This window comes from Idiotropiscis lumnitzeri, chromosome 2, assembly GCF_059441095.1.
Source record: "Idiotropiscis lumnitzeri isolate Australia: NSW breed Sydney's pygmy pipehorse chromosome 2, RoL_Ilum_1.0, whole genome shotgun sequence".
NCBI classification, from domain to species: domain Eukaryota; kingdom Metazoa; phylum Chordata; class Actinopteri; order Syngnathiformes; family Syngnathidae; genus Idiotropiscis; species Idiotropiscis lumnitzeri.
The window spans coordinates 865,602-886,256 of NC_142392.1; the positions used below are offsets into that span (position 1 = coordinate 865,602).

The 20,655-nt window shown below is 44.1% G+C and overlaps 3 protein-coding genes across 7 annotated transcripts; 2 read left to right on the forward strand and 1 right to left on the reverse strand.

Moving 5' to 3' along the window:
- Positions 1-1,570: 1,570 nt before the first annotated feature.
- Positions 1,571-11,678, forward strand: LOC148341070 (A-type voltage-gated potassium channel KCND2-like). 2 transcript variants are annotated; one of them, XM_088288326.1, is made up of 6 exons: positions 1,571-2,682; positions 4,493-4,655; positions 6,512-6,595; positions 7,025-7,126; positions 9,853-10,055; positions 10,668-11,678. In XM_088288326.1, the coding sequence occupies exons 1-6, from the start codon at positions 1,571-1,573 to the stop codon at positions 10,825-10,827; spliced, it is 1,824 nt and encodes a 607-aa protein (XP_088144452.1). In that variant the 3' UTR covers positions 10,828-11,678. The 2 variants fall into 2 exon arrangements, with proteins under 2 accessions (XP_088144452.1, XP_088144453.1); XM_088288327.1 differs by lacking the exon at positions 6,512-6,595.
- Positions 9,664-14,390, reverse strand: tspan12 (tetraspanin 12). Of its 2 annotated transcripts, XM_088288347.1 has the most exons (7): positions 14,081-14,390; positions 13,426-13,508; positions 13,189-13,324; positions 13,010-13,075; positions 12,708-12,815; positions 12,473-12,616; positions 9,664-12,183 (listed from the first exon to the last, which is right to left on the reverse strand). In XM_088288347.1, exons 1-7 carry the CDS (start codon positions 14,144-14,146, stop codon positions 11,935-11,937), a joined length of 852 nt encoding a protein of 283 aa, XP_088144473.1. In that variant the 5' UTR covers positions 14,147-14,390; the 3' UTR covers positions 9,664-11,934. The 2 variants fall into 2 exon arrangements, with proteins under 2 accessions (XP_088144473.1, XP_088144472.1); XM_088288346.1 differs by lacking the exon at positions 13,010-13,075 and having other exon boundaries at positions 14,081-14,240.
- Positions 14,391-14,872: 482 nt separating this feature from the next.
- cct2 (chaperonin containing TCP1, subunit 2 (beta)) lies at positions 14,873-20,634 on the forward strand. Of its 3 annotated transcripts, none has more exons than XM_088288330.1 (16): positions 14,873-14,984; positions 15,737-15,811; positions 15,895-15,960; positions 16,092-16,203; positions 16,287-16,363; positions 16,555-16,667; positions 16,770-16,972; positions 17,095-17,195; positions 17,258-17,385; positions 18,752-18,855; positions 18,929-19,048; positions 19,166-19,294; positions 19,377-19,480; positions 19,564-19,663; positions 20,158-20,299; positions 20,391-20,634. In XM_088288330.1, the coding sequence occupies exons 1-16, from the start codon at positions 14,982-14,984 to the stop codon at positions 20,419-20,421; spliced, it is 1,608 nt and encodes a 535-aa protein (XP_088144456.1). In that variant the 5' UTR covers positions 14,873-14,981; the 3' UTR covers positions 20,422-20,634. The 3 variants fall into 3 exon arrangements, with proteins under 3 accessions (XP_088144456.1, XP_088144457.1, XP_088144454.1); XM_088288331.1 differs by lacking the exon at positions 14,873-14,984 and adding an exon at positions 15,039-15,087; XM_088288328.1 differs by lacking the exon at positions 14,873-14,984 and adding an exon at positions 15,227-15,448.
- Positions 20,635-20,655: the final 21 nt, after the last annotated feature.

Below are 20,655 nucleotides of genomic sequence, written 5' to 3' on the forward strand. Positions count from 1 at the left end.
AAAAACTTCACGTGACAGTGTATCCCTTCTTCTTGTCCCCATTTATTTGCTGATTAAAACCCCCAAAACGATCCAACAACATCCCATGAAATTCAGCTTAGACGAAGGAACTAGCAGTGCTTCAAGATATGCCTCTTTGTGTGAGTGCCTGTGTGAGTATGCACGTGTGTCATGGCCAGTTTGTAGATTATGGTTAGGTATTTGGTTTCATCTGTGCTTGTCATCCCATTCCCTAGTGTTAACCAATCAAGTCCCTTCAAACATTTGTGTCTTGTCCAGGTGATCCTCATTATCTCATTAATTTGTTTGTCTTAGTTCCTTGTTTGCTTTCAGTTCTTGTCACATCATTGTTTATTGTCAATTATCCATGACAGTGTCCACGTCAATGCCTCCGGTTCAGTGTCTGTCGTCGGCTCCTCAGCAGTTCCTTTCAGTTTTCATAATTATTTTGCTAGTTTGTTTTGTTAATTTAATCCTTGTGTTGTTTTTTGGTTAGTTTTCCCAGAGCCTTGCTTCCCTTTTTGTTTCCTTTACATTGAATACTCCAGAAGTTACTCATGCCTCACATCTCCGCATTTGGGTCCCCTCAACCTCCACGCAGCTGCTTGTGCCGGCTCCTCAACAGCTGCAGTGCCCGTAATAAGTGCGTGGTCCGGCAGCGCACATTCTGCAGCCATCCCTAGTCGCTGGTCGGTGGCCCTCGTCCTGTGGCCGTCACATGTCCATATTCCAACGCCGCACATCTTGCAGCCGTGCCAAGTCCTCGTCCCCGCGGCGCACATCCTGTGGCCGTTTCAAGTCCGTGATGTGGGAACTCTTGAGCTATAGCCATCTAAAGTCCTTTATCAAAATACTCTCTGCGATAGACATCTGAAGTACCTCATCCAGCTGATCAAGTCCTGCCGCCATCCCAAGTCCAGGATCCAGCGACGCATTCTCTGCAACCGTCCACAGATGCATTTCCAGAGGCGCACATCCTCCATCCATCCCAAATCCGTGTTCCAGTGGTGCATGTTGCACAACCATACCCAGTCCCTGTTCCAGCTTTTCTCAGTGCCTTGTTTTCCTTTTTGTTTCCTCTACATCAAATCCAAGTTACTCCTGCTTCACGTCCCTGCATTTGGGTCCTCTTCAACCTCCACGAAAACTCTTACAGTGTGCTTGTGTGCATGTGCGCACGCGCACGCGCGTACGGGTTTATAGAGCTGCAATCCTGTGACTGCATTTTTACAAACAGTGTCATCTGTTTTCGAACGGACCAGTGCACACACACAAAGGTCGACAAACATCTTGCACACACACCCCCACACACGCACGCACACACTCACATAAAGAAGAGGGGGATATGTGCAGTCCAGGGTGAGGAATTACCTACCTTGGGGGAGGTCCTGAGTGGGGGAGCAGGGCATGCTGCTCCATAAGAGCTTTTTCTGACAAAGATGGAGAGAGGTTTGCATGTTGTGAGGGTTTTTTTCCTGAGAGTGTTTCCAACCTTCCTCCTGATGAGCGTGTGCGTCCCTACTTTGTGAAAGCTCAGCTGTCCAACTTCACTCGACGGACTTCTCCCATTATGGCCGCTGGGGTGGCGGCGTGGCTACCGCTGGCTCGTGCAGCGGCAGTAGGTTGGATGCCCTTGTCCAACGTGCCCATGCCGCTGGTTTCACCAGAAGGACGGCGCGGGAAAGACAACATTCTCATCCTCAACGTGAGTGGAAGTAGATTTCACACGTGGCGGGATACTCTCGAGCGCTATCCAGACACTCTTCTGGGAAGCTCAGAGAAGGACTTCTTCTTCCAGCAGGAGAGCAACGAGTTCTTCTTTGACCGCGACCCGAGCTTGTTCCGCCACATCCTGACCTTCTACCAGACAGGGAAGCTGCACTTCCCACAGCATGAGTGCATTGCCGCCTTTGACGAGGAGCTCACCTTCTTTGGAATTGTCCCGGAAGTGATCGGAGACTGCTGCTACGAGGACTACAAGGACCGGCGGAGAGAGAACCAAGAGCGCCTCCAGGATGACGAGGAGACCGACCCCAACAATGAGCCAATCACCGCAGATTTGAACTTCCAAGAGTCCCTGTGGCGAGCCTTTGAGAACCCCCACACGTCCACGATGGCGCGGGTGTTCTACTATGTCACGGGGTTCTTCATTGCTGTGTCCGTCCTCGCCAACGTTCTAGAGACGATCCCATGTGGGGCGAGGGTCGAATATGCAAAGTCCACATCGTGCGGCGAACGCTACGCCTTGGCCTTCTTCTGCATGGACACGGCTTGTGTGCTGATTTTCACGGTTGAGTACGTCCTCCGCCTGTTGGCCGCGCCCAGCCGCTTCAAGTTCGTCAAGAGCGTCATGTCTCTCATCGACGTGGTGGCCATCATGCCGTACTACATCGGCCTGGTCATGCCTGAGAACGAAGATGTAAGCGGCGCCTTTGTCACGCTTAGGGTGTTCCGCGTCTTCCGGATCTTCAAGTTCTCACGGCACTCTGCTGGTCTTCGTATCCTGGGCTACACACTGAAGAGTTGTGCCTCCGAGCTGGGTTTCCTGCTCTTCTCACTCACCATGGCCATCATCATCTTTGCCACTGTCATGTTCTATGCAGAGAAGAGTTCAAAGGGCTCCGCCTTCACCTCTATCCCCGCCGCCTTCTGGTACACCATTGTTACCATGACCACACTCGGGTAGGTGATGCCGACGTTGTGGTAGTCCACTTAGGAAGGTGATGCTGACCCACCGACTTTGTGGCATGTTACACTCAGACACTCAGGATGGTAGAATGCAAATTGGTATAGATGACGCCGATTTACTGGTAGGACAGTGGGGGATGCACACTTTCTGCTAAGATTTTCAGGTAGATGATGACAACTTTATGGTTGGACACTCGGGTCCGTGCTGCTGATAGGGTTGTTAAATGGTCCATGTTGACATTGAAGTCCAATCGGTTCATGATTTCAACTGGTAGAAGTTGCCATGGTCACGGCAACAAGAAGCGACCTGATCGCAATGCTTTTTGCTGCACTGCAACTCGTGTGTGTATACACGTGCTTGTGTTTTAGTGTGTATGTGTAGCTCATGTTACAGCAATACACCTGCAGATGGGTGTCCACACGCATTTATTATTTAGTCACATGACCCATGCCGTGACAGGATCAGCCTACATTCTCGCACACACACAGACATACCCACATGAAAGGAAAAAAAGCCAAAGAAGCTTGATGTGTTGTATACGCTGCTGCTCTCATTAGTTCCTTACCTGAGGCTCTTGTTGACACGTGTGTCCAGGTGTGCTCCTTCATACATACAGTCAATGATAGCACCTGATCTTCATCACCTGGCCGTACCATGCGAGCGCATACATACGGCTCAATATTTTACATCACAGTAGTGCACACGTGGAATCACATAACTGTCATAGTGAGTGATGGTCAAAGATGGCCTTTAGCGTTCCACTGTGAATAAGAAAGCAGGGTCGTGCACGTTTCCGCTCGAACAATTTTATAAGTGCAGCGTGCACGTGAACACAACTCTGCCTTAGGCAACTTTTTCCAGAGGTCGGAGTAAATCGCAAACATACTTATTACTCGGGTTAAACAAGTCAGAAGTCAAATAATTCTACCACATTAACAACATGAGATTAACTGTGTATATGATATTAAGTCATCAGTAAGTCTCTACTTGTAGCTAGTACTTTTTTTTTTTATCGATTTTTATCGTGAAATTGATTGTTATACCTGTACATATTTTTTATTGGTGTTAATTTTTTTTTTACATCTATTCATTTATTATTTTTTTATTATAACAATTTTGTATGTCATGAATCTATCCAGTATATTGTTAGGATACAATACAACTTCATTCTTTATAGTGTTATTTTTATAAGGGTTTTGATTATATTGACAGTTTTGGATGTATTATACTTACATTGATTGTTATGAATATGACTGTTTATTTTTATCATGATTCTTATGATTCTATGGATTGTTAGACTTGTATTCATTATGACTACAACAATTACGATTGTATAGACTAGGATAATATTTATTGGTGTTATGATTATATTGACAATTTTTTTATAGTCATTTGTACACTGATTCTTAAGTTTATATACTTGTATACAGATTGTCATCATTACGGTATATAGAATAGCCAATGATTATATAAGTTATGATTATAACGTTTATATTGTCATTTTTATACTGATTGTTATGATGATATTTATAGTTATGGATATCATGATTACAGCAGCAGATAAGTCACTCAGTGGATTGGTTGTTGTTTGCTGATTAATCAATCAGATGCAATCAAAGCATAGCTTCATCATAAATTCAGGCAGCAGAATATGAGTGGTGCAATCTGGTATACAAAACAAAGCTTTGGCTCCTCCATGTGGTTGCAGTAGCAAATGGAAATATTTCACATCCCCCATTTATAAACAGTCGAGAAGAAAAAATTATTGCTTGACCTGATGATGAATTATGATCTGTTCTTCAGGTACGGCGACATGGTTCCAAAAACCATCATGGGCAAGATTGTGGGTTCCATCTGTTCGCTGAGCGGCGTGCTGGTCATCGCACTGCCCGTACCTGTCATCGTGTCCAACTTCAGCCGTATTTACCACCAGAGCCAGCGCGCTGAGAAAAGGCGGGCACAGAAGGTGAGGAGAACGTGCTATAACACAACTAGCCTGCTTAGTATTTCGTATCTATTTTACACATGTATCCTATAAAAACAATTACCGTATTTTCGCAGTGATAAGGCGCACTTAAAAGTCCCAAATCTTCCCCTAAACTAACACAGCGCCTTGTAAGGCGACTGCGCTCATTATATGGACAAAGTATCACTCGCGACCATCAACCCTGTTACTCATTGGGCTGTTCGGAGTGCATGCTGCTGGACAAAGTGTGAGTCATCTATGATTCAAAGTGACCATGACTATACATTATGCGACTATGGTGTTTGGGTGATGGTGTGGGAGAAAGCTGGACAAAAGGGCAGCTGTCCACAATGTTGTAGTCTGTCTTATCATTTATGTTATTGCAAGCAAGAAACGTCCCAGGTTTAGACAACAGACAAAAAGCCCAAAGCATAACAGCACATCTGTCATGATCCGCGTCGGGCATGACAGCCTTTTGTTATTGTTTTCGTATGCATGCAGTTTTTGTTATTGTTTTTGTTGTTATTCTCTTCCTGCCATGTGCTTCTTCCTGTTTGTTTTGATCAGCTGAGCAGGGGCGTTTCCCCTCAGCACCTCGCCTTCACCAGCCACGCACCTGCTCCTCATTAACGATCACACACCTGCTCCCCCGATTACCGGACTACTTATGCCTTCCATGCCCTCAACCCAGTGTCGGGTCATTATCCCGTTTGGCTCCCTGTTGCTGCACTTTACGGACTTCCACGACCACGTTTGTTCTCGTTCCTTGTTCTCGCTCATGCTATGATTCTCGTTCATGCTATGATTCTCGTTCCGCTCTCGCTTACGCCCCCGCTCTCGTTCATGCCCTTTATCCTTGTCCCAGTTAGTCGTGTTCACTTTGCCCTGGTTGTTTTGTATCCTGCCACGTTGTTTGTCCATGTTCGATCCCTTCAATAAATTCCCTTAAGTTACCCTTTTCCCCTGCTTCCTCGCCTTTTGGGTCCACCTCCTCTTCGCCGAACGGCGAACCCTAACAACATCTCTCTAAACAGCCATGCAAATCTCTCTAAACAGCCATGTGATTTGGCTGAGTCTGAGTGGCTCCCAGAAGGCATTGCTCTAGTGGCTCCCAAGAAGCCATTGCTATATCATTTTGTGTTATTTTTATTTCTTTTTGGTATATTGATGGCATGAGAGATGTTATGTGTTAATCTTATTTCTTTGTTTCATTGCTTGCTTGTATGCTGAGTTTTTTTTGTTTTGTTTTTTTTTTAAACCGTGACTCTAAGGAGTGTGGTGACCAGTGAAGTCCCTCCCCTGACGTAGTCTTGTAGACTATTGCCATGATACCTATTATTGGTTAGAGTCATTGTTAATGATAGTGATTGTCAATGGTATCATGGCAACTGTCTTTGAAATGTGGCGATTGCTTATGGTATTGAGGCAAAGTGAATTGCCATGGGCTGAGTCAGCGCGAGCAGCCGAGCTATTGCTATGCTAAAAGCAGCTGAGCTAGCGCCTTACACGGCGGCGCGCCCAGTGTGTGCTTCAAAGACAGAAATAGCACCCTCAACAGGTGTTGCGCCCTTTGAGGCAGCGCGTCCTATGACTGCGAAAATACGGTAGTTTGCTTATTTATAAATGAAAAAAATCCAAAATATTAGTAAAATAAACCATTTTACAAATACAGTGAACAATTTGTTTTCTCAAATAATTGGAAAATCCATCTCATTAATACAAACAATAATGATTTTATTTTTCGACACACATTTAACTTTTTTGTCTTTTACTGACTGACCTGCCCCTGCTTCAGTGTCAAAAATGAAATTCTCCAGATGCTTTCTGGCTGAACGTGCGCATTTGTTCACAAACAGAAAAGTCATCTGGCTAGAATTCAAGCAGGAAAGATTGAAGGAGCGAACGCTTACTTGCGCTACAAACTGCTGTTCAATGCTGAGGTACTAGTACACGATGTTTCTGTTGCATGATGCATGCTGAATGCTGCTGATTGGCTCTTCATTAAAAATGTTTCTTCTGTCACTTGACTCTGGTCAGAGACTCTCAAAACTTCTTTTACCACTAGTAAAACATCCGGGGTGCACTAGATGAACTCTCACTAGAAGCATTTTCCTACTTCTGCCTTCTACTACTGTGTGACATTTCTGCACACTTGGAGGACAAATTTGCACACTACTATAACAAATCGTTACTCATGAAGTAAACGGTACACTAGTTGACAACCGCACGCTACTGGTACTACTGGTGAGGGGTTACACATTAATAGTATAATTTCATAGTGTACTTGTCTTACTCGCATGTCACCCTGTGCAATAGTGAGCTCACAATATGGTAATGTGACTAAGACTTTGTTTGTGTGTGTTGTGTAGGCGTCCAAGGAGGCAGGCCAGGCGCTGATGGACAAGGCTAACGCCTACGACAACATGGCGGAGCAACGTCACCACTTGCTGCACTGCCTTGAGAAAACCACGGTGAGCTCAATGACAATGACCTTCCTACGGTTCATTCGTAGGCAGAGGTGGGTAGTAACGAGTTACATTTACTTGAGTAAGTTTCGGGAAATCCACTTCTCTAAGTAATTTTTAATCACTATACTTTTTACTCTTGCTCGAGTAGATTTGTGAAGAAGAAATTGTACTCATACTTGTCGTTACTTAAATGCCCTAAATATAAGAATCCATTCGCACGCCATGTTAGCCAGACCCGTTCCCTCGTATCTGTGCTGGAAACAAACTGCCCACGCGCAATTACTGAATTTGATGTAAAGCTCCTTTTCATAGCAGCACAGCGGTGATCAACGAGCAGCTTAAAAAGAAGCATGATTTAATTTACGACAGGGACTATAGTTAGCATGCACATGCTAACAAGCGTCTGATGGAACGCCGCTCGCGGTGTCCTGTTGTGGTACGCTAACATATTGTAGCGTCCACTGTGGGGCGTTATTAGTCAGCAAACTTGCGTGTATTAAAAACCAAAACACAGTTTTTATATACTCGTGATTGATAATGGCTGGAGGACATCGGAACAGCAAGAGCACAATTACTAAGTCGCGACCACACACCGCGCGTTGCATTTATGAACTCGGAAATCTCTCTACCCAAACTACAACACGAAGCATTTGTCACAAGCAATGAACGGCAACATCCAACAATAGAACCTAAACTACGTTGATCGCTAGAATATACTAATTTACAGAGCTAAAAAAGTCTTGAATAAAAATGGGTTATGCGATTTTCATATCTCTCTCGTTCTCTCTGGGTCTCATTTTTTCCTCAGTCACATACCACATTTTGAATGTGTGATGATTTGCATAACAGAGAGACAAAACGTTTTAAAAACAAAATGATAAATCAATGCAAGTGCTTATAGTTTTCTTTAGCACAATGCATTTCCTCAATTTTATTCATATGATTTCAGTCAATTCTGCATTAAAAATGGATCGGTGCTCAAGAAAAGTGAAATGTTTACAATTTTTTTTATTATTTAGAAGGAGTTTCATAGTAGTAGTGCAATTCTGCATAATGTAAAGTTTTTGTTTCCATTTAAAATGCACTAAACATCATATCATATCAGTGAAGTTTAAATTATCTCACACCACATGCATACTGATGATTCTTTTCACCCTGATAAGACAGATGAGATTCAGAAAGGGTACTAATTTGTCTCAGATTTCTTTTCTGATAAGATTTTGTTCTTGATATGTTGGAATGTATTCACGTAGGATCGATCACGTGGCTTTATTTTCAGGGGGGAAAGTACTTATATTTATTCTCAAAATAAAATATTTCAGGGTTTTTTCAAACAAAAAACATATTAAAAATATCAAATTTTTTGTTGAGAGAGAACAGGGAGCGAGAGAGAGAGAATTTTAATCTAAAAATACGACTATATTTTTATGTCATTGTTTACATTTTGGAGGGGAAAAACTTTCTGAAATGTAAAGGACTTTTTTATCAAGAAAAATATAACTTCTCAAAAATCTATTTGAACTCCATTCGAGAAAAAGCGTCGTCATTTTTTACGGCGCCATTTTAAACACATACAGATAGTATAGAAAATAATGATTAAAATGACACCACGACAAATGTATCCAAAACTATATATACATATAAAGCTGTTTTCAATCATTATTTATCGAAGAACATGACAAAAACATAAATTAAAACTACTATATTTCAAAGACATTGTTTGCTTTTTGGAGGGAAAAGAAATCTTTCTGAAATGTATAGGACATTTTTTATCAAGAAAAATACAACTTCTCATTCATTTATTTGACCTCCCTTCGAGAAAAAGCATAAACCGGTTTCTAATCATTATTTATCGAAGAACATGACAAAAACATAAATTAAAAATCCACCGTACTCACCAGAGAGGCAAATTGTTCCTCGAGAATCCATCTTCTTCTTTCGCTAGCTGAGTTGAGTTGGTTTCAGTCGACGCTAGCAAGTTGTTGCCGCTCAAAAGTAAGTTGTTGTCCGACTTTAGCTCACAACATAACAAAACGAATGTCCTTTTTTGTTTTTTTATCGTGTGAGACATTTGTTCTCCGATGTTCTGTATGTAGGCAAGTGTACGTCGTACTATACCGTTACAACGATCCTCTCGAGTCGCTTTCGTCAACCAATCAGAAGGCATCCCTCTGAGCGTTTGATGGATCTGGAACATGATTGGTTAAAACAGATTCCTGTGACGTGTGCGTGATAGTGGGTTAATTTGCATGGTGACACGTACCGTTGAAGATGAAATTGCATTCCACAAAAAAAAAATTTAATAAAAATATGTAAATGCTTTTTTGTGACTCATTTTCGTATGTAATTCAAAGTTTTTATTGAATTTTCATTGCTATAATGAAACACAAAATAATAAAAATGCAAAGGGAAAAAACACTTAAAAATAATTAAAAAATCCCCCAAATAAAATCAGACAGGCAACAAGGTAAAACAGTGACTGTTATGACAAACGAGCAGTATAAGTGACTTTTTTTTTTTTGCAGGTTATCTAAAAAAAAAAAAACAAAGAAAAAGAAATAAGGGGACTCTGGAATAATTTTCTAAAAGATTTATGATTGTACATATACATTTACACAGATATTCTAGGAAGACTAGATAACTTTCACATTATTGTCTTTTGTATTCAGTTGACTCACTTGCTTTTACTTCCTTTTCTTTTCAACACACAAAACAAATGAATGATTCAGAACTTGCACTTTGTGGACCACACATCATTGGAGTCGAGCCGTCCTGAGGAGGCCTTGTTGAAGCAGGCCCAGTCTCCCTCTCCGTCTTTCTCGTCTCTCTCGCCGCCCGCTTTAACTTCCTGCAGCATCCACACCAAACGGAGCAATTTGGACCAGCGCAAGTCCAACACCGGAACAACTCAAGCTCCGCAACGATCACTGAGGTAAAACAGAATGCAAAGCCCTTCGAGCATTTATTCCATATCATCCAGATTTATGCCATGTGCTAGTAGGCTCTTGAGAATTTAAGCATCCAGGCCGTGATTAGAAAAGCCTCCCCAAACCTTAAGTCCCACTCCACCTTATGACACAATTGGAAAAAGGTTTTGATGCTATTGCCAGTGTGTTACTTCCAAACAAATTCCGTCGTGTTCTCCCATAGCTTCCATATTTGTTTAATGTTTGTCCTATTGTTAATGTATTTTAGTCTTTAACCGACACTCTCGGATTCTTCTTCACTTTACTGAGCAGTGAACGCCTTTTTCCTCTACATTCGTCTTAACATGACGGCTGCTACTCTTTGGGTTTGTAGCAGCATTATGGATTTTTTTTTTCATTTAGAGAGAATCAGAATCAGAATGCCCTTTATTGTCATTGTACTCTGTGTGTAACAAGATTGGAAAGCTCCCCTCTTTAGTGCAATATAACAAATAATTTAATTAAATATCAATCCAATTAATTAAAGATAGCCAGAAAGCTTTACCCAACATCTCCAACGTTGAGCTTAGTTGGCTGCTTCCTGACTCTGATTGACATCATCTAACTTCTCGCCACAGTCGCTCCCATCTGAATGCCAAATTGGAGGAAGCTGTCCCCCTAAACTACGAAGGGCCTTGGGTTGTGGCGGCCGCCATCGGTAGCGTGCCATCGCCCATCACCATGCCCCAAGGTGACCTCTCCCAGACCTCCAATAACATTCATGATTCAGAGCTCTGAACTCTCTCGTGAAGTAAGCCGGACAACAACAACAAAGTAGAAAACGTTTGTGTCTTTTGCGTGCATGCTTATTCGTGTAGCACATAAACGACAAACGCGTGCTGTCTGGTATTAACTCATTTACTGCCATTGACGACTAAAGAGGTGCAAGCTACTCGGCTGGTAGTGAATGGGTTAATGGTACCTACCAAGCTTATAATCAACTCATAGTTCAGGTGCTTTTTTTTTTTCTTTTACACGTTAAGCTTGCTGCAAATCTCATTCAAGACAGAAGCTTCTCAGGTCTGAATACAAGTTGAGGTTTCACAGCAGAGGCACTTTAAAGGATGTCTGACTTAATTTTATTGTATTATTTGTAAGAAGTGTGATACCTCTGCAGGGAGACATTTGAGCATTTATTCAAGATCCTTTATATCTGTCTTAAAAGAAAACCTGTCTTAGTAGTCATTTTTTCTGTGACTGCCGTTCAGTTTTTCAAAACCATATCAAGGATACGGAATAAATGCCCAAACAGCTTTCCACACACCTCCCAATGCATGAACCTCTGCCGATGCTGCTCTTTTTTCTTATTACTTATTGTGGTTTTCAGTAAAAGGAATACGGATAATTTTGAGTCAATATGCAAAGCTTCCTTGTGTCTCTGGAAAGAGGCAATATGAATCCAATCTATTATTATTAGTGTTTATTATATTTCTGTTTACATCTGATTCTGCATCACTTTTCTCATTCAACGTGTTACTTTGTCAAATCTCATTATGATTCTTATGATTATTATATTATTATTCTTGTGGATTTGTGGCGTGAAGGGGCCAAGAGATGATTGACATGTTTGCAGTGTTGTAATAGAAATAAATGCCCCTATTTGTCTCAGGATGAATAGGCGGGTCCCGACTATTATTAATGTGCCGAACTTGTCCAGTTGGTTTCCTCTCAGCTTGCTTCCTCTTTGAACTTAAACCCCTGAGAACATTCCTTGCCGAAAGGAAATGAGTTACAAATATGCACACATTCTGCACAAACAATGACAACAGAATGACACAGAAAAACACACACACCTACTGTCCACATCAATACACAAAAACACGTCCAAGTAATACGATAATAATGCTAGGACGCCGCGTGCAAGTGGTGCTCAGTGAACGGGCCGTGAGCGAGTATGCCGACGCCCCCTCCGGGTGGCGCCGGTGAGCCTTGATGTTCTTTGGGCCACTTGCGTCCGTAGTAAAGCGTCCAGAGCAACGTGAGGGTCAGGGCCATGGCCAGGATCTGGGCCACGCCCAAGGCCACGCCCAAGAAGCGCAGCAGCTGCAGCGGGGTGCTGTAGCGGATGAAAGACAACAGCTTTGGACCACAGCCCTGGAGGTGAGAAAATGACGCGGGATGTCATCTTATTCTCATCATTCCCACGGCATCGTTTCATTATCACATCTTGACATGATAATTCTCATGACATCTTCTCATTCTCATATCAGATATCGTTCGTATGTCATGACATCCTTTCTCATGACATCATCCCATTGTCATGTTATGATGTCGTCAGGACATCATTTTCATTTCATGCCATTCTCATCTCTTGACATTTCCTCATGTCATGTGGTCATCATTCTCAAGTCAGGATTTAATAGCGTCGGGAGTGGCTTCTCACCTCTTGATGGAGATCACTGAGGTCGTGTTGGTGGGCGCGGCGAGCACATCCTGGATACTGATTGGAGCAGCATGAGTCAGGAGGCCACTCCCTCTCCGTCATCTCCAGCCAGTCCGTAAAGTAGATCACCCCACAGCACTCAAACTGCACACACGCACGCACACACACACGCTCACATGCACACATGCATGTATGTTGTGTGTCCATGTACGTGTGTGAGTGTGAGCCAACTCACCTTTGTCTGAAAGGTGTTCCAGGTGTGTGTGAGCCATTGATGCTGCCGAAGGCCGAAGTTTGTCATCCGAAACTTTAGACTGATCATGTCAGAGCGCTGCACAGGGGGCTAAATAGAGCAGGTGACACATGCACGCACGCACCGTTAGCTAGATGTGTCACCCCTCTGCTGATAACAACATGCACCACACACACACACACACGCACCCTCACCCCCACACGCGCACACGCCCACACACACACACACACCAGACCTGACACCAACCATACACTGCGTGCTCGGGCGTTTGTGTGTCACGACACCTGCTCATAGGTCCACAGAGCGCTGGCCAATTCCACACACAAGATAACCAGCAGACTTCCGAAGTACTGCAACACAAACCATGAACGCGTGTGTGTGTGTGTGTGTGTGTGTGTGTGTGAGTGTTGATGTATGCTTTTGTATTATTTTTAATGTGTCAGCCAATAAGAAGCCATCTTACCCAGGACAGCATCATGAGGTCACAGCGCAGCGTGCCGCACACGCCCAACATGGCCACCATCAGCAGAAAGCAGCACACCACGACCAGGACGGGATGGACTACAGGGGCGAACGTCAGCACGGCAGCCTCCTCCAGCCTGTGCACTCACACACACACACACACCCCCCCACAAACACGCACACCCATGCATGAAATTGTGTTTTTGTTGATCTTGTTGTTGTTAGTGCATGCACCGACCTGGTGTGAGCGGTCAGAGTCAGGACGGCGTTCAGGGAATCTCGAATCCACGTGGCCACTCCCAGAATGCACGCCGACATCAGCTGTAAGCACACATGCGCACGCACACGCACACACACGGATCAGTTTCTGTGACAAAAATAACATCTGAGAATGTGAAACATGCCACACACACGCACTACATAGTGCTTATTTACGAAGTACTCTGTGTCACAGTTATATACAGTACATCACACACCACAGTTAAGTTACACACACACAAACATACACGCGCGAACATACAGACAACATAAACAAACACGCTACAAATGAAAACCAATTACACAACATACACTGGCATGCACACGCCACATGTGTCTCTGCAGAGACATGTCTTAGACAGACACACACTAAAAACAAACAACACGCAAACACACACATGCCAAACACAAACAGCATACACACACATGCTCAGGCTGACACAAACACTCAACACACACGACAGACACACGCGCGCCCACTGAGTTCACATGTATTCACATGTAGTCCTATGTGACATTTTAAAGAAAAGACATGTTATATCAAGATAGACAATTAATTGTCAAATCATATGAAAGTGTGTCAGAAGCCCACGTAATGCAGGGTCGACTCAGATGTGTCAAGTTCAAGTTCTTACCCAGAAAAGCACGTTGAGCGCGTAGAGAAAAAGGCGCACGCATCTCACGGCGTCCTGTCTCGCCATCGGACGCTTCTTGGACCTCAAATGGTTCGGACCAGCGCGGCGGCATGCTGCGCTGGGCCGGGCCGAGCCGAGCCGAGCCGAGCCGAGCCGAGCCGAGCCGGTTCCGACTAATGTGCAGTTAGTCGTCCTCTGCTGGGTGAGGGAAAAAAAGACGAACAACAGGTGCTGCCCACCTGGTGCGAACTTATGAGTTGCCCTATCCCTCCTCGGACCGCGCACGCATACACGCACAAGCTCTCGAAATAGTCACGAGATGGCGTGCACATCATCCTCGGCAGGATGTCTGTTCCCGGAGGAGGTCCAGGAAAAGAATGTGACCCGAGTTCATCCTCGTCACTAGTCGGACGTCACAAAAACTATGCAACTACATTACAATTTTACCTTGAGATCCACGTTTAATTTGTTCTGTGGCCATGTTCTCGTTATTGTTGTGTTTTTTCGTGATCGATTTCTGTATATTGAATAAATTAAATAGAGAAATATATGTTTTTTATTTTTCATTTTTTTTGTCGAAACGGTTGTACAGGCAGTATAGTACTGAAAATAAAGGTAGATGTTTCACATAATTAAGAGACGTGTTGCAGAAAAGTGATATGTGATAGAATGCAAGAAGTAGTAATATCAAAGATTAGATTTTGGACCTACTAAATTACACATTTCAAGATACAACTCGGCAATTATGATCCATTTTTCGGAAAGATTTATGCAAAAAAATCCCACTTCTAGTCTCCGATCGGGGGCAGCAAAGCGCAGCACATCGTCTAATCTTCCGGAGCGACAGGACGAAGAAGAAGCTCTTCCCTTTCTCCTGTGTCCACCTTAAAACGCAGACATCATGGTGAGTTTGCACTTGTTTTACTTGCTTCTTTTGAAAAACAAAAAACAAGCAAACCTCATGAAATGCAGTTTCAAATAAACGTTAAAACCAAGAATATCGACGCGTACGTTTGTAAACTGACATTAGCATTAGCATATTTGCCTCATGCCGCCCCGTTAGCTGGCGATGCTAACCGACGAGCACATGGGCGTTATTTGTGCGCTAGTTGCTAAGCTGTTACTCACCACCATTAAATCGTCAACGTGATTCGTTTTCGGTTCAATGTTCTTCAGTTAGTAATAACAAGTGGCATAAGATTATGTTTTATTTCTGTGTTTTGTGTCTTTGCGCTTAGCTCGTTCGTATCTTCGGCGAAAGCTTTTCAATTTGTCTTTGTGGCTTTTAGCGCTTCAAGGAATGTGACGTAGAATATAGATTCTATGAAAAGAAACGGACGAATAACTGGATTTGATCATGTACTGATTGTAAGATGTTCTTTTTGGGTATTAATTAGTGACAACTTTTGTCGATTTGTTGGATTTTTCTCGAAGCTTCCAGGATGAATAATGCTGCGTTCAATGGTGCTCAGATTTATTGGGTTCCAGCCGTTGAGATTTAGCTTTCCTCCATTTCTTTGTAGATTTTATTTTAATTGATGTATTTTATTTTGATTTGCTTTTAGTTTTCTTTTTTTGGGGAGAAGATGCATAGCACATTTTGACACCAATCATTGTTGTGATATATGTTCAAACATGGCGATGTGTTTTCCACAGGCGTCCCTGTCGATGGCCCCGGTTAACATCTTCAAACAAGGAGCCGATGAAGAAAAAGCTGAAACTGCTCGTCTGGTGCGTGTGTTTGTACTTGATCTCTAAATGAGGAAAAAATTGTCATTGTCAAGCTCACAAGGGTGTCGCCTTTTCCCCCACAGTCGTCTTTTGTGGGCGCCATCGCTATTGGCGACCTGGTGAAAAGCACCCTGGGACCCAAGGGCATGGTGCGTTGATTTGTTTGCCTTCCAGATTGATGCTAGTATATCATGTGAAATGTCATTGATAGGTTTAGTGGAACTTGACATAGGAACTGTCGAACTTAAGTGAAGTTCATGTGCATATTGTGTTTTTTCAGGACAAGATCCTGCTCGGCGGCGGCAAAAGCGGCTCTGTGACTGTGACCAATGACGGCGCCACCATCCTCAAGGCCATCGGTGTCGACAACCCTGCTGCCAAAGTTCTTGTTGGTAAGTGAAAATGCCTGGTCGGGATTGAAGTGTGTACTTCCACAGGGAGAAGACACTTGTTTTGTTTGTGTTTGTGTTCGCAGACATGTCGAAGGTTCAGGACGATGAAGTTGGCGATGGAACCACGTCTGTCACTGTTCTGGCGGCCGAGCTTCTTCGGGTAAGAAGCTGGAAAGCTTATGTCTCAACGATCACATTGTTTGTTTTTTTTTTTGTTACAGATATGACAGGCTGTTTGTATATGATAGATTACAGCCTCTTGACGATGTAAATGTGCAGAGAGCCAGATGACAGATGTACGCTTCCTTCACCAATGAGACACACTTACTGTCGGCCCTAATTGACTTACAGGAGGCGGAGCTTCTAATTGCCAAGAAGATCCACCCCCAAACCATCATTTCAGGCTGGAGGAAGTCCACGCAGGCGGCCAGAGACGCGCTGAAGGAGGCGGCAGTGGACCACAGGTTCTCTGCTCTGATTGGCTCTTGAATGAATACAGCAAAGAATCGCTATTCAGCATATATATAAAAAAAATGATTCGCCTCACGGGCCACATGTTTCCATAGCAACGACACGGCCCGCTTCCAGGAAGACCTCCTGAACATTGCTCGCACCACGCTGTCCTCCAAGCTGCTGACGCACCACAAGGATCACTTTGCCCAGCTAGCCGTGAACGCCGTCTTGAGGCTGAAGGGCTCGGGCAACCTGGAGGCCATTCATGTCATCAAGAAGCTCGGCAGCAGCCTCACCGATTCCTACCTGGATGAAGGTGAGTTGAGTGCGCCATAGGCGGCGAAAGCACTCGCACTCTGAGACTTGCCTGTTTTGTTGTTCTTTTCTGCGTGGTGGGACAAACGAAACTTGTACGGCATTCCTCTTTTGTTTGTTCAGGCTTCCTACTGGACAAGAAGATCGGCGTGAACCAACCCAAGAGGCTGGAAAACGCCAACATCCTCATCGCCAACACGGGCATGGATACGGACAAGATCAAGGTGAGTGACGGGCGGCGGGCCTTTAATATGATGAATACAACCTTACTGATTCCCGTCCGCAGATCTTCGGCTCGAGGGTGCGCGTGGACTCCACGGCCAAGGTAGCCGAGATCGAGCTGGCCGAGAAGGAGAAGATGAAGGAGAAGGTGGAGCGTATCCTCAAGCACGGCATCAACTGCTTCATCAACAGGTTGCTCGCCAATAATTTTTTGTTCATACATTACAAATATGAGTGGTAGAGTGAATGTTATTGTTGCCCCCACAGCAGGGTTCGCGGTTGTGAAATTTGGCCACGGGCAAGGTAAAATTAAGGGCAACTTGCCCGAACGAGCAAGCATTTTTTAAAGCAGCCAAATATCTTTAATTTCGACGAAAACTGTGGTGTGATCTGTTTGTGTGCACTGTATGGTGATGGTTTAACCCAGACACCCCCTTATGTTGTGGTATGGTCCATTGGCCTTATCGGGGGCAATGGGTGGGCGCTACGGGGATCAGTTAGTTCAGTGAATGTCAAGTTAAAGTGGACGTCAATAAATCCCGCAGTATTGGAACTCGCTGTAGTAGCATCCTCATTTGAAGTTTGAAAAACACAACAAAAACCTACGATATTTCGGCCGAAAATTGACAGCCGGAAGTTTTCTTACCTTCTGCGCATGTTTACAAGTGGCGACGAGTTCGTTCAAATCCGAACATTTCGGATTCCTCTGACATGACTAAAATAGTTCGAATATTTTTAAGTAGACAATTCAGTTGTGAGTAAGGAAGGGAGTAATATTTGATTATTGGCTGTTAATTCATGAGCTCCATGATGTGACCTGACATAGTGTCAGTGACTGTGTTCTGTTTATGCTATGAAACTTATGGAGGCAGCGCCACAGGCACTGGTCTTAAAGGAATACACAAATTTCCCACACTCATAATTTACTCATGTGATTCCTCAATTAATACGCTCTCCTGGACTTAAAATTGATCATCTGGATTGCTGTAATATCATTTTCCCAATTTAACATGCAGATTTGTTAATTATTAAAACTACAATTAACATTTTCAATAACTGCACAGGATGATACATTTGCTGTTGTGAGTAGGGTTTCATGGTTGATGATGAAAACAAGATTAATTTATGCTTATCAGATTATATGTTTATTTACATTTGTGGCGCACATTTTACAACCATAAACATTTCATTCTTGGAGAAAAAAAATTGTCACTTGCCCAAGTCGGGCAAGTAATTTGGCCACTCGGGCAAGGCAAATTTTAGTGGCACTTGCCCTATGGGCAAGCAGTTTTTAAAGTTAACCGCGAACCCTGCCCCACAGGAAGAATTAATTATCAAATCCAATCCGGTGCTGAGCGGAGAATTTCCACTTTTTTTTTTGTTTGTTTATTATTTGAATGATTTGATCTGTAATCTTAAAACGGCTAACCTTTGAAATGCTATTCGTTATAATAAAACTAAATGATAAATTTTTAGAATTAGGATGAAAACAAGATATTGAGGAAATTTGGACCTCGAAAGTGATGTCATCACTCAAGCGTGCGTGTTGACTTGACAGGCAGCTAATCTACAACTACCCCGAGCAGCTGTTCGCTCAGGCCGGCGTCATGGCAATCGAGCACGCCGACTTTGCCGGCGTGGAGCGCTTGGCCCTCGTCACTGGTAGGTGATGTCGCTGTGATGTCATCACAGAACGCACGTGAGCGTGTGCTTGAAATACGTGCGTGTGCCGTAGGCGGCGAGATCACGTCCACGTTCGACCATCCTGAGCTGGTGCAGCTGGGCCACTGCAAGCTGATCGAGGAGGTGATGATCGGCGAGGACATGCTCATCCACTTTTCAGGCGTCTCCATGGGTACCTACGCTTACACACTCACACAGAAAGCGTTATTTTGCAGCATGCTAGTTTTCATTCTCATTCTAGAGTGCTTTAAAAAAAAGTTTCAGCTAAAGCAAAATTGTGACATTGCAGGTGAGGCATGCACTATTGTGCTGCGTGGAGCCACTCAGCAGATTATAGATGAGGCGGAACGCTCGTTGCACGATGCCCTGTGCGTGCTGGCGCAGACCGTCAAGGAACCGCGCACCGTCTACGGGGGAGGTAAACCCCCCCAAAAAATCTCGTCTTTTTTGGTGTGTTTGGTGCAGTGCTGAGATTAACCGTAACATTGCGCTGTGTTGAGGCTGCTCCGAGATGCTGATGGCCAAAGTGGTGAGCGATTTGGCCAACAAGACGCCAGGAAAGGAGGCGGTCGCCATGGAGTCCTTCGCCAAGGCTTTGAGGATGGTAAAAAAAAAAAATGAGGACAAAATAGTTGAAATGTTTTTTTCCCCCAAGGTGGTCATGTGACTTTCTCTTCTTCTTTTCAGCTGCCCACCATCATCGCAGACAACGCTGGCTACGACAGTGCCGACCTGGTGGCCCAACTGCGAGCGGCGCACCAGGAGAACAAAACCTCCTTCGGTTTGAGTGAGTGAGCGCATGAGACGATTTGGAGCACTTGTAGAACTGCTGTTTCTTACTAGTAAGATTTCTTTTCCACTACTAGTGCCACTTTTGGCCCACTATAACAACATTAAACCTTACTAGCAAACTACAGCTGTACTGCACCGGTAACACTACTTGGCCCGACTCTTTGATGCACTAGTAGCCTCCGAGAACCTACCAGTCTCACCAGTAGGCCCACTTGGCAGGTCTCCTACATGGTACTAGTGAGTGAAACCTAGTGAGCATTTTGGTACTTGTATGGTCCAGGTGGCTACTAGTGCTTGACACATGCCTACTAGTTGCATCTAGTAGTTGTACTCCATTGTACTCTAATAGTGAAAAACTGTAAATAAAGCAGTCATTCAACTAATGTGCTGAATTGTCACTCACTATTAGTGCCGAAAGAGTCCTAGCGCGTGACGTTTAAATTGGATGAAGGTTCTGGACTGAGCTGTTTTCTATTGCTTGCCTTGCAGACATGTCCGAGGGTACGGTGGGCGACATGTCGGCTCTGGGCGTGACCGAGTCGTTCCAGGTGAAGCGTCAGGTGCTGCTCAGCGCCTCTGAGGCGGCCGAGATGATACTGAGAGTGGACAACATCATCAAAGCGGCACCGAGGTCAGTCACACGCACGCACGGTTGGCAATGCCGAGCGCACTCAAGCGAGAATTTACTAAAGTGATTTGACGTCCGTGTTGTTTGTGTGCAGGAAGAGAGTTCCCGACCACCATCCTTGTTAGAGGAAGACCACCATCTTTATTTATGTGTACTTCCAAAAACAAATGCTCCTCCTCCTTCCTCTTCTTCTGCGTAGCGCTTCAGTGGCTAACGCTAGCTACTTATCAGGCTAATGTTAGCGACCGCTGCTAGCCTTAGCCACTCAACAGCAACCCATCATCTTGGATGTTTTTGTTTTGTTTTGTTAATACAAATAAAACCTAAGGTTACATCAACGGGTGATTTAATTCCCCCCC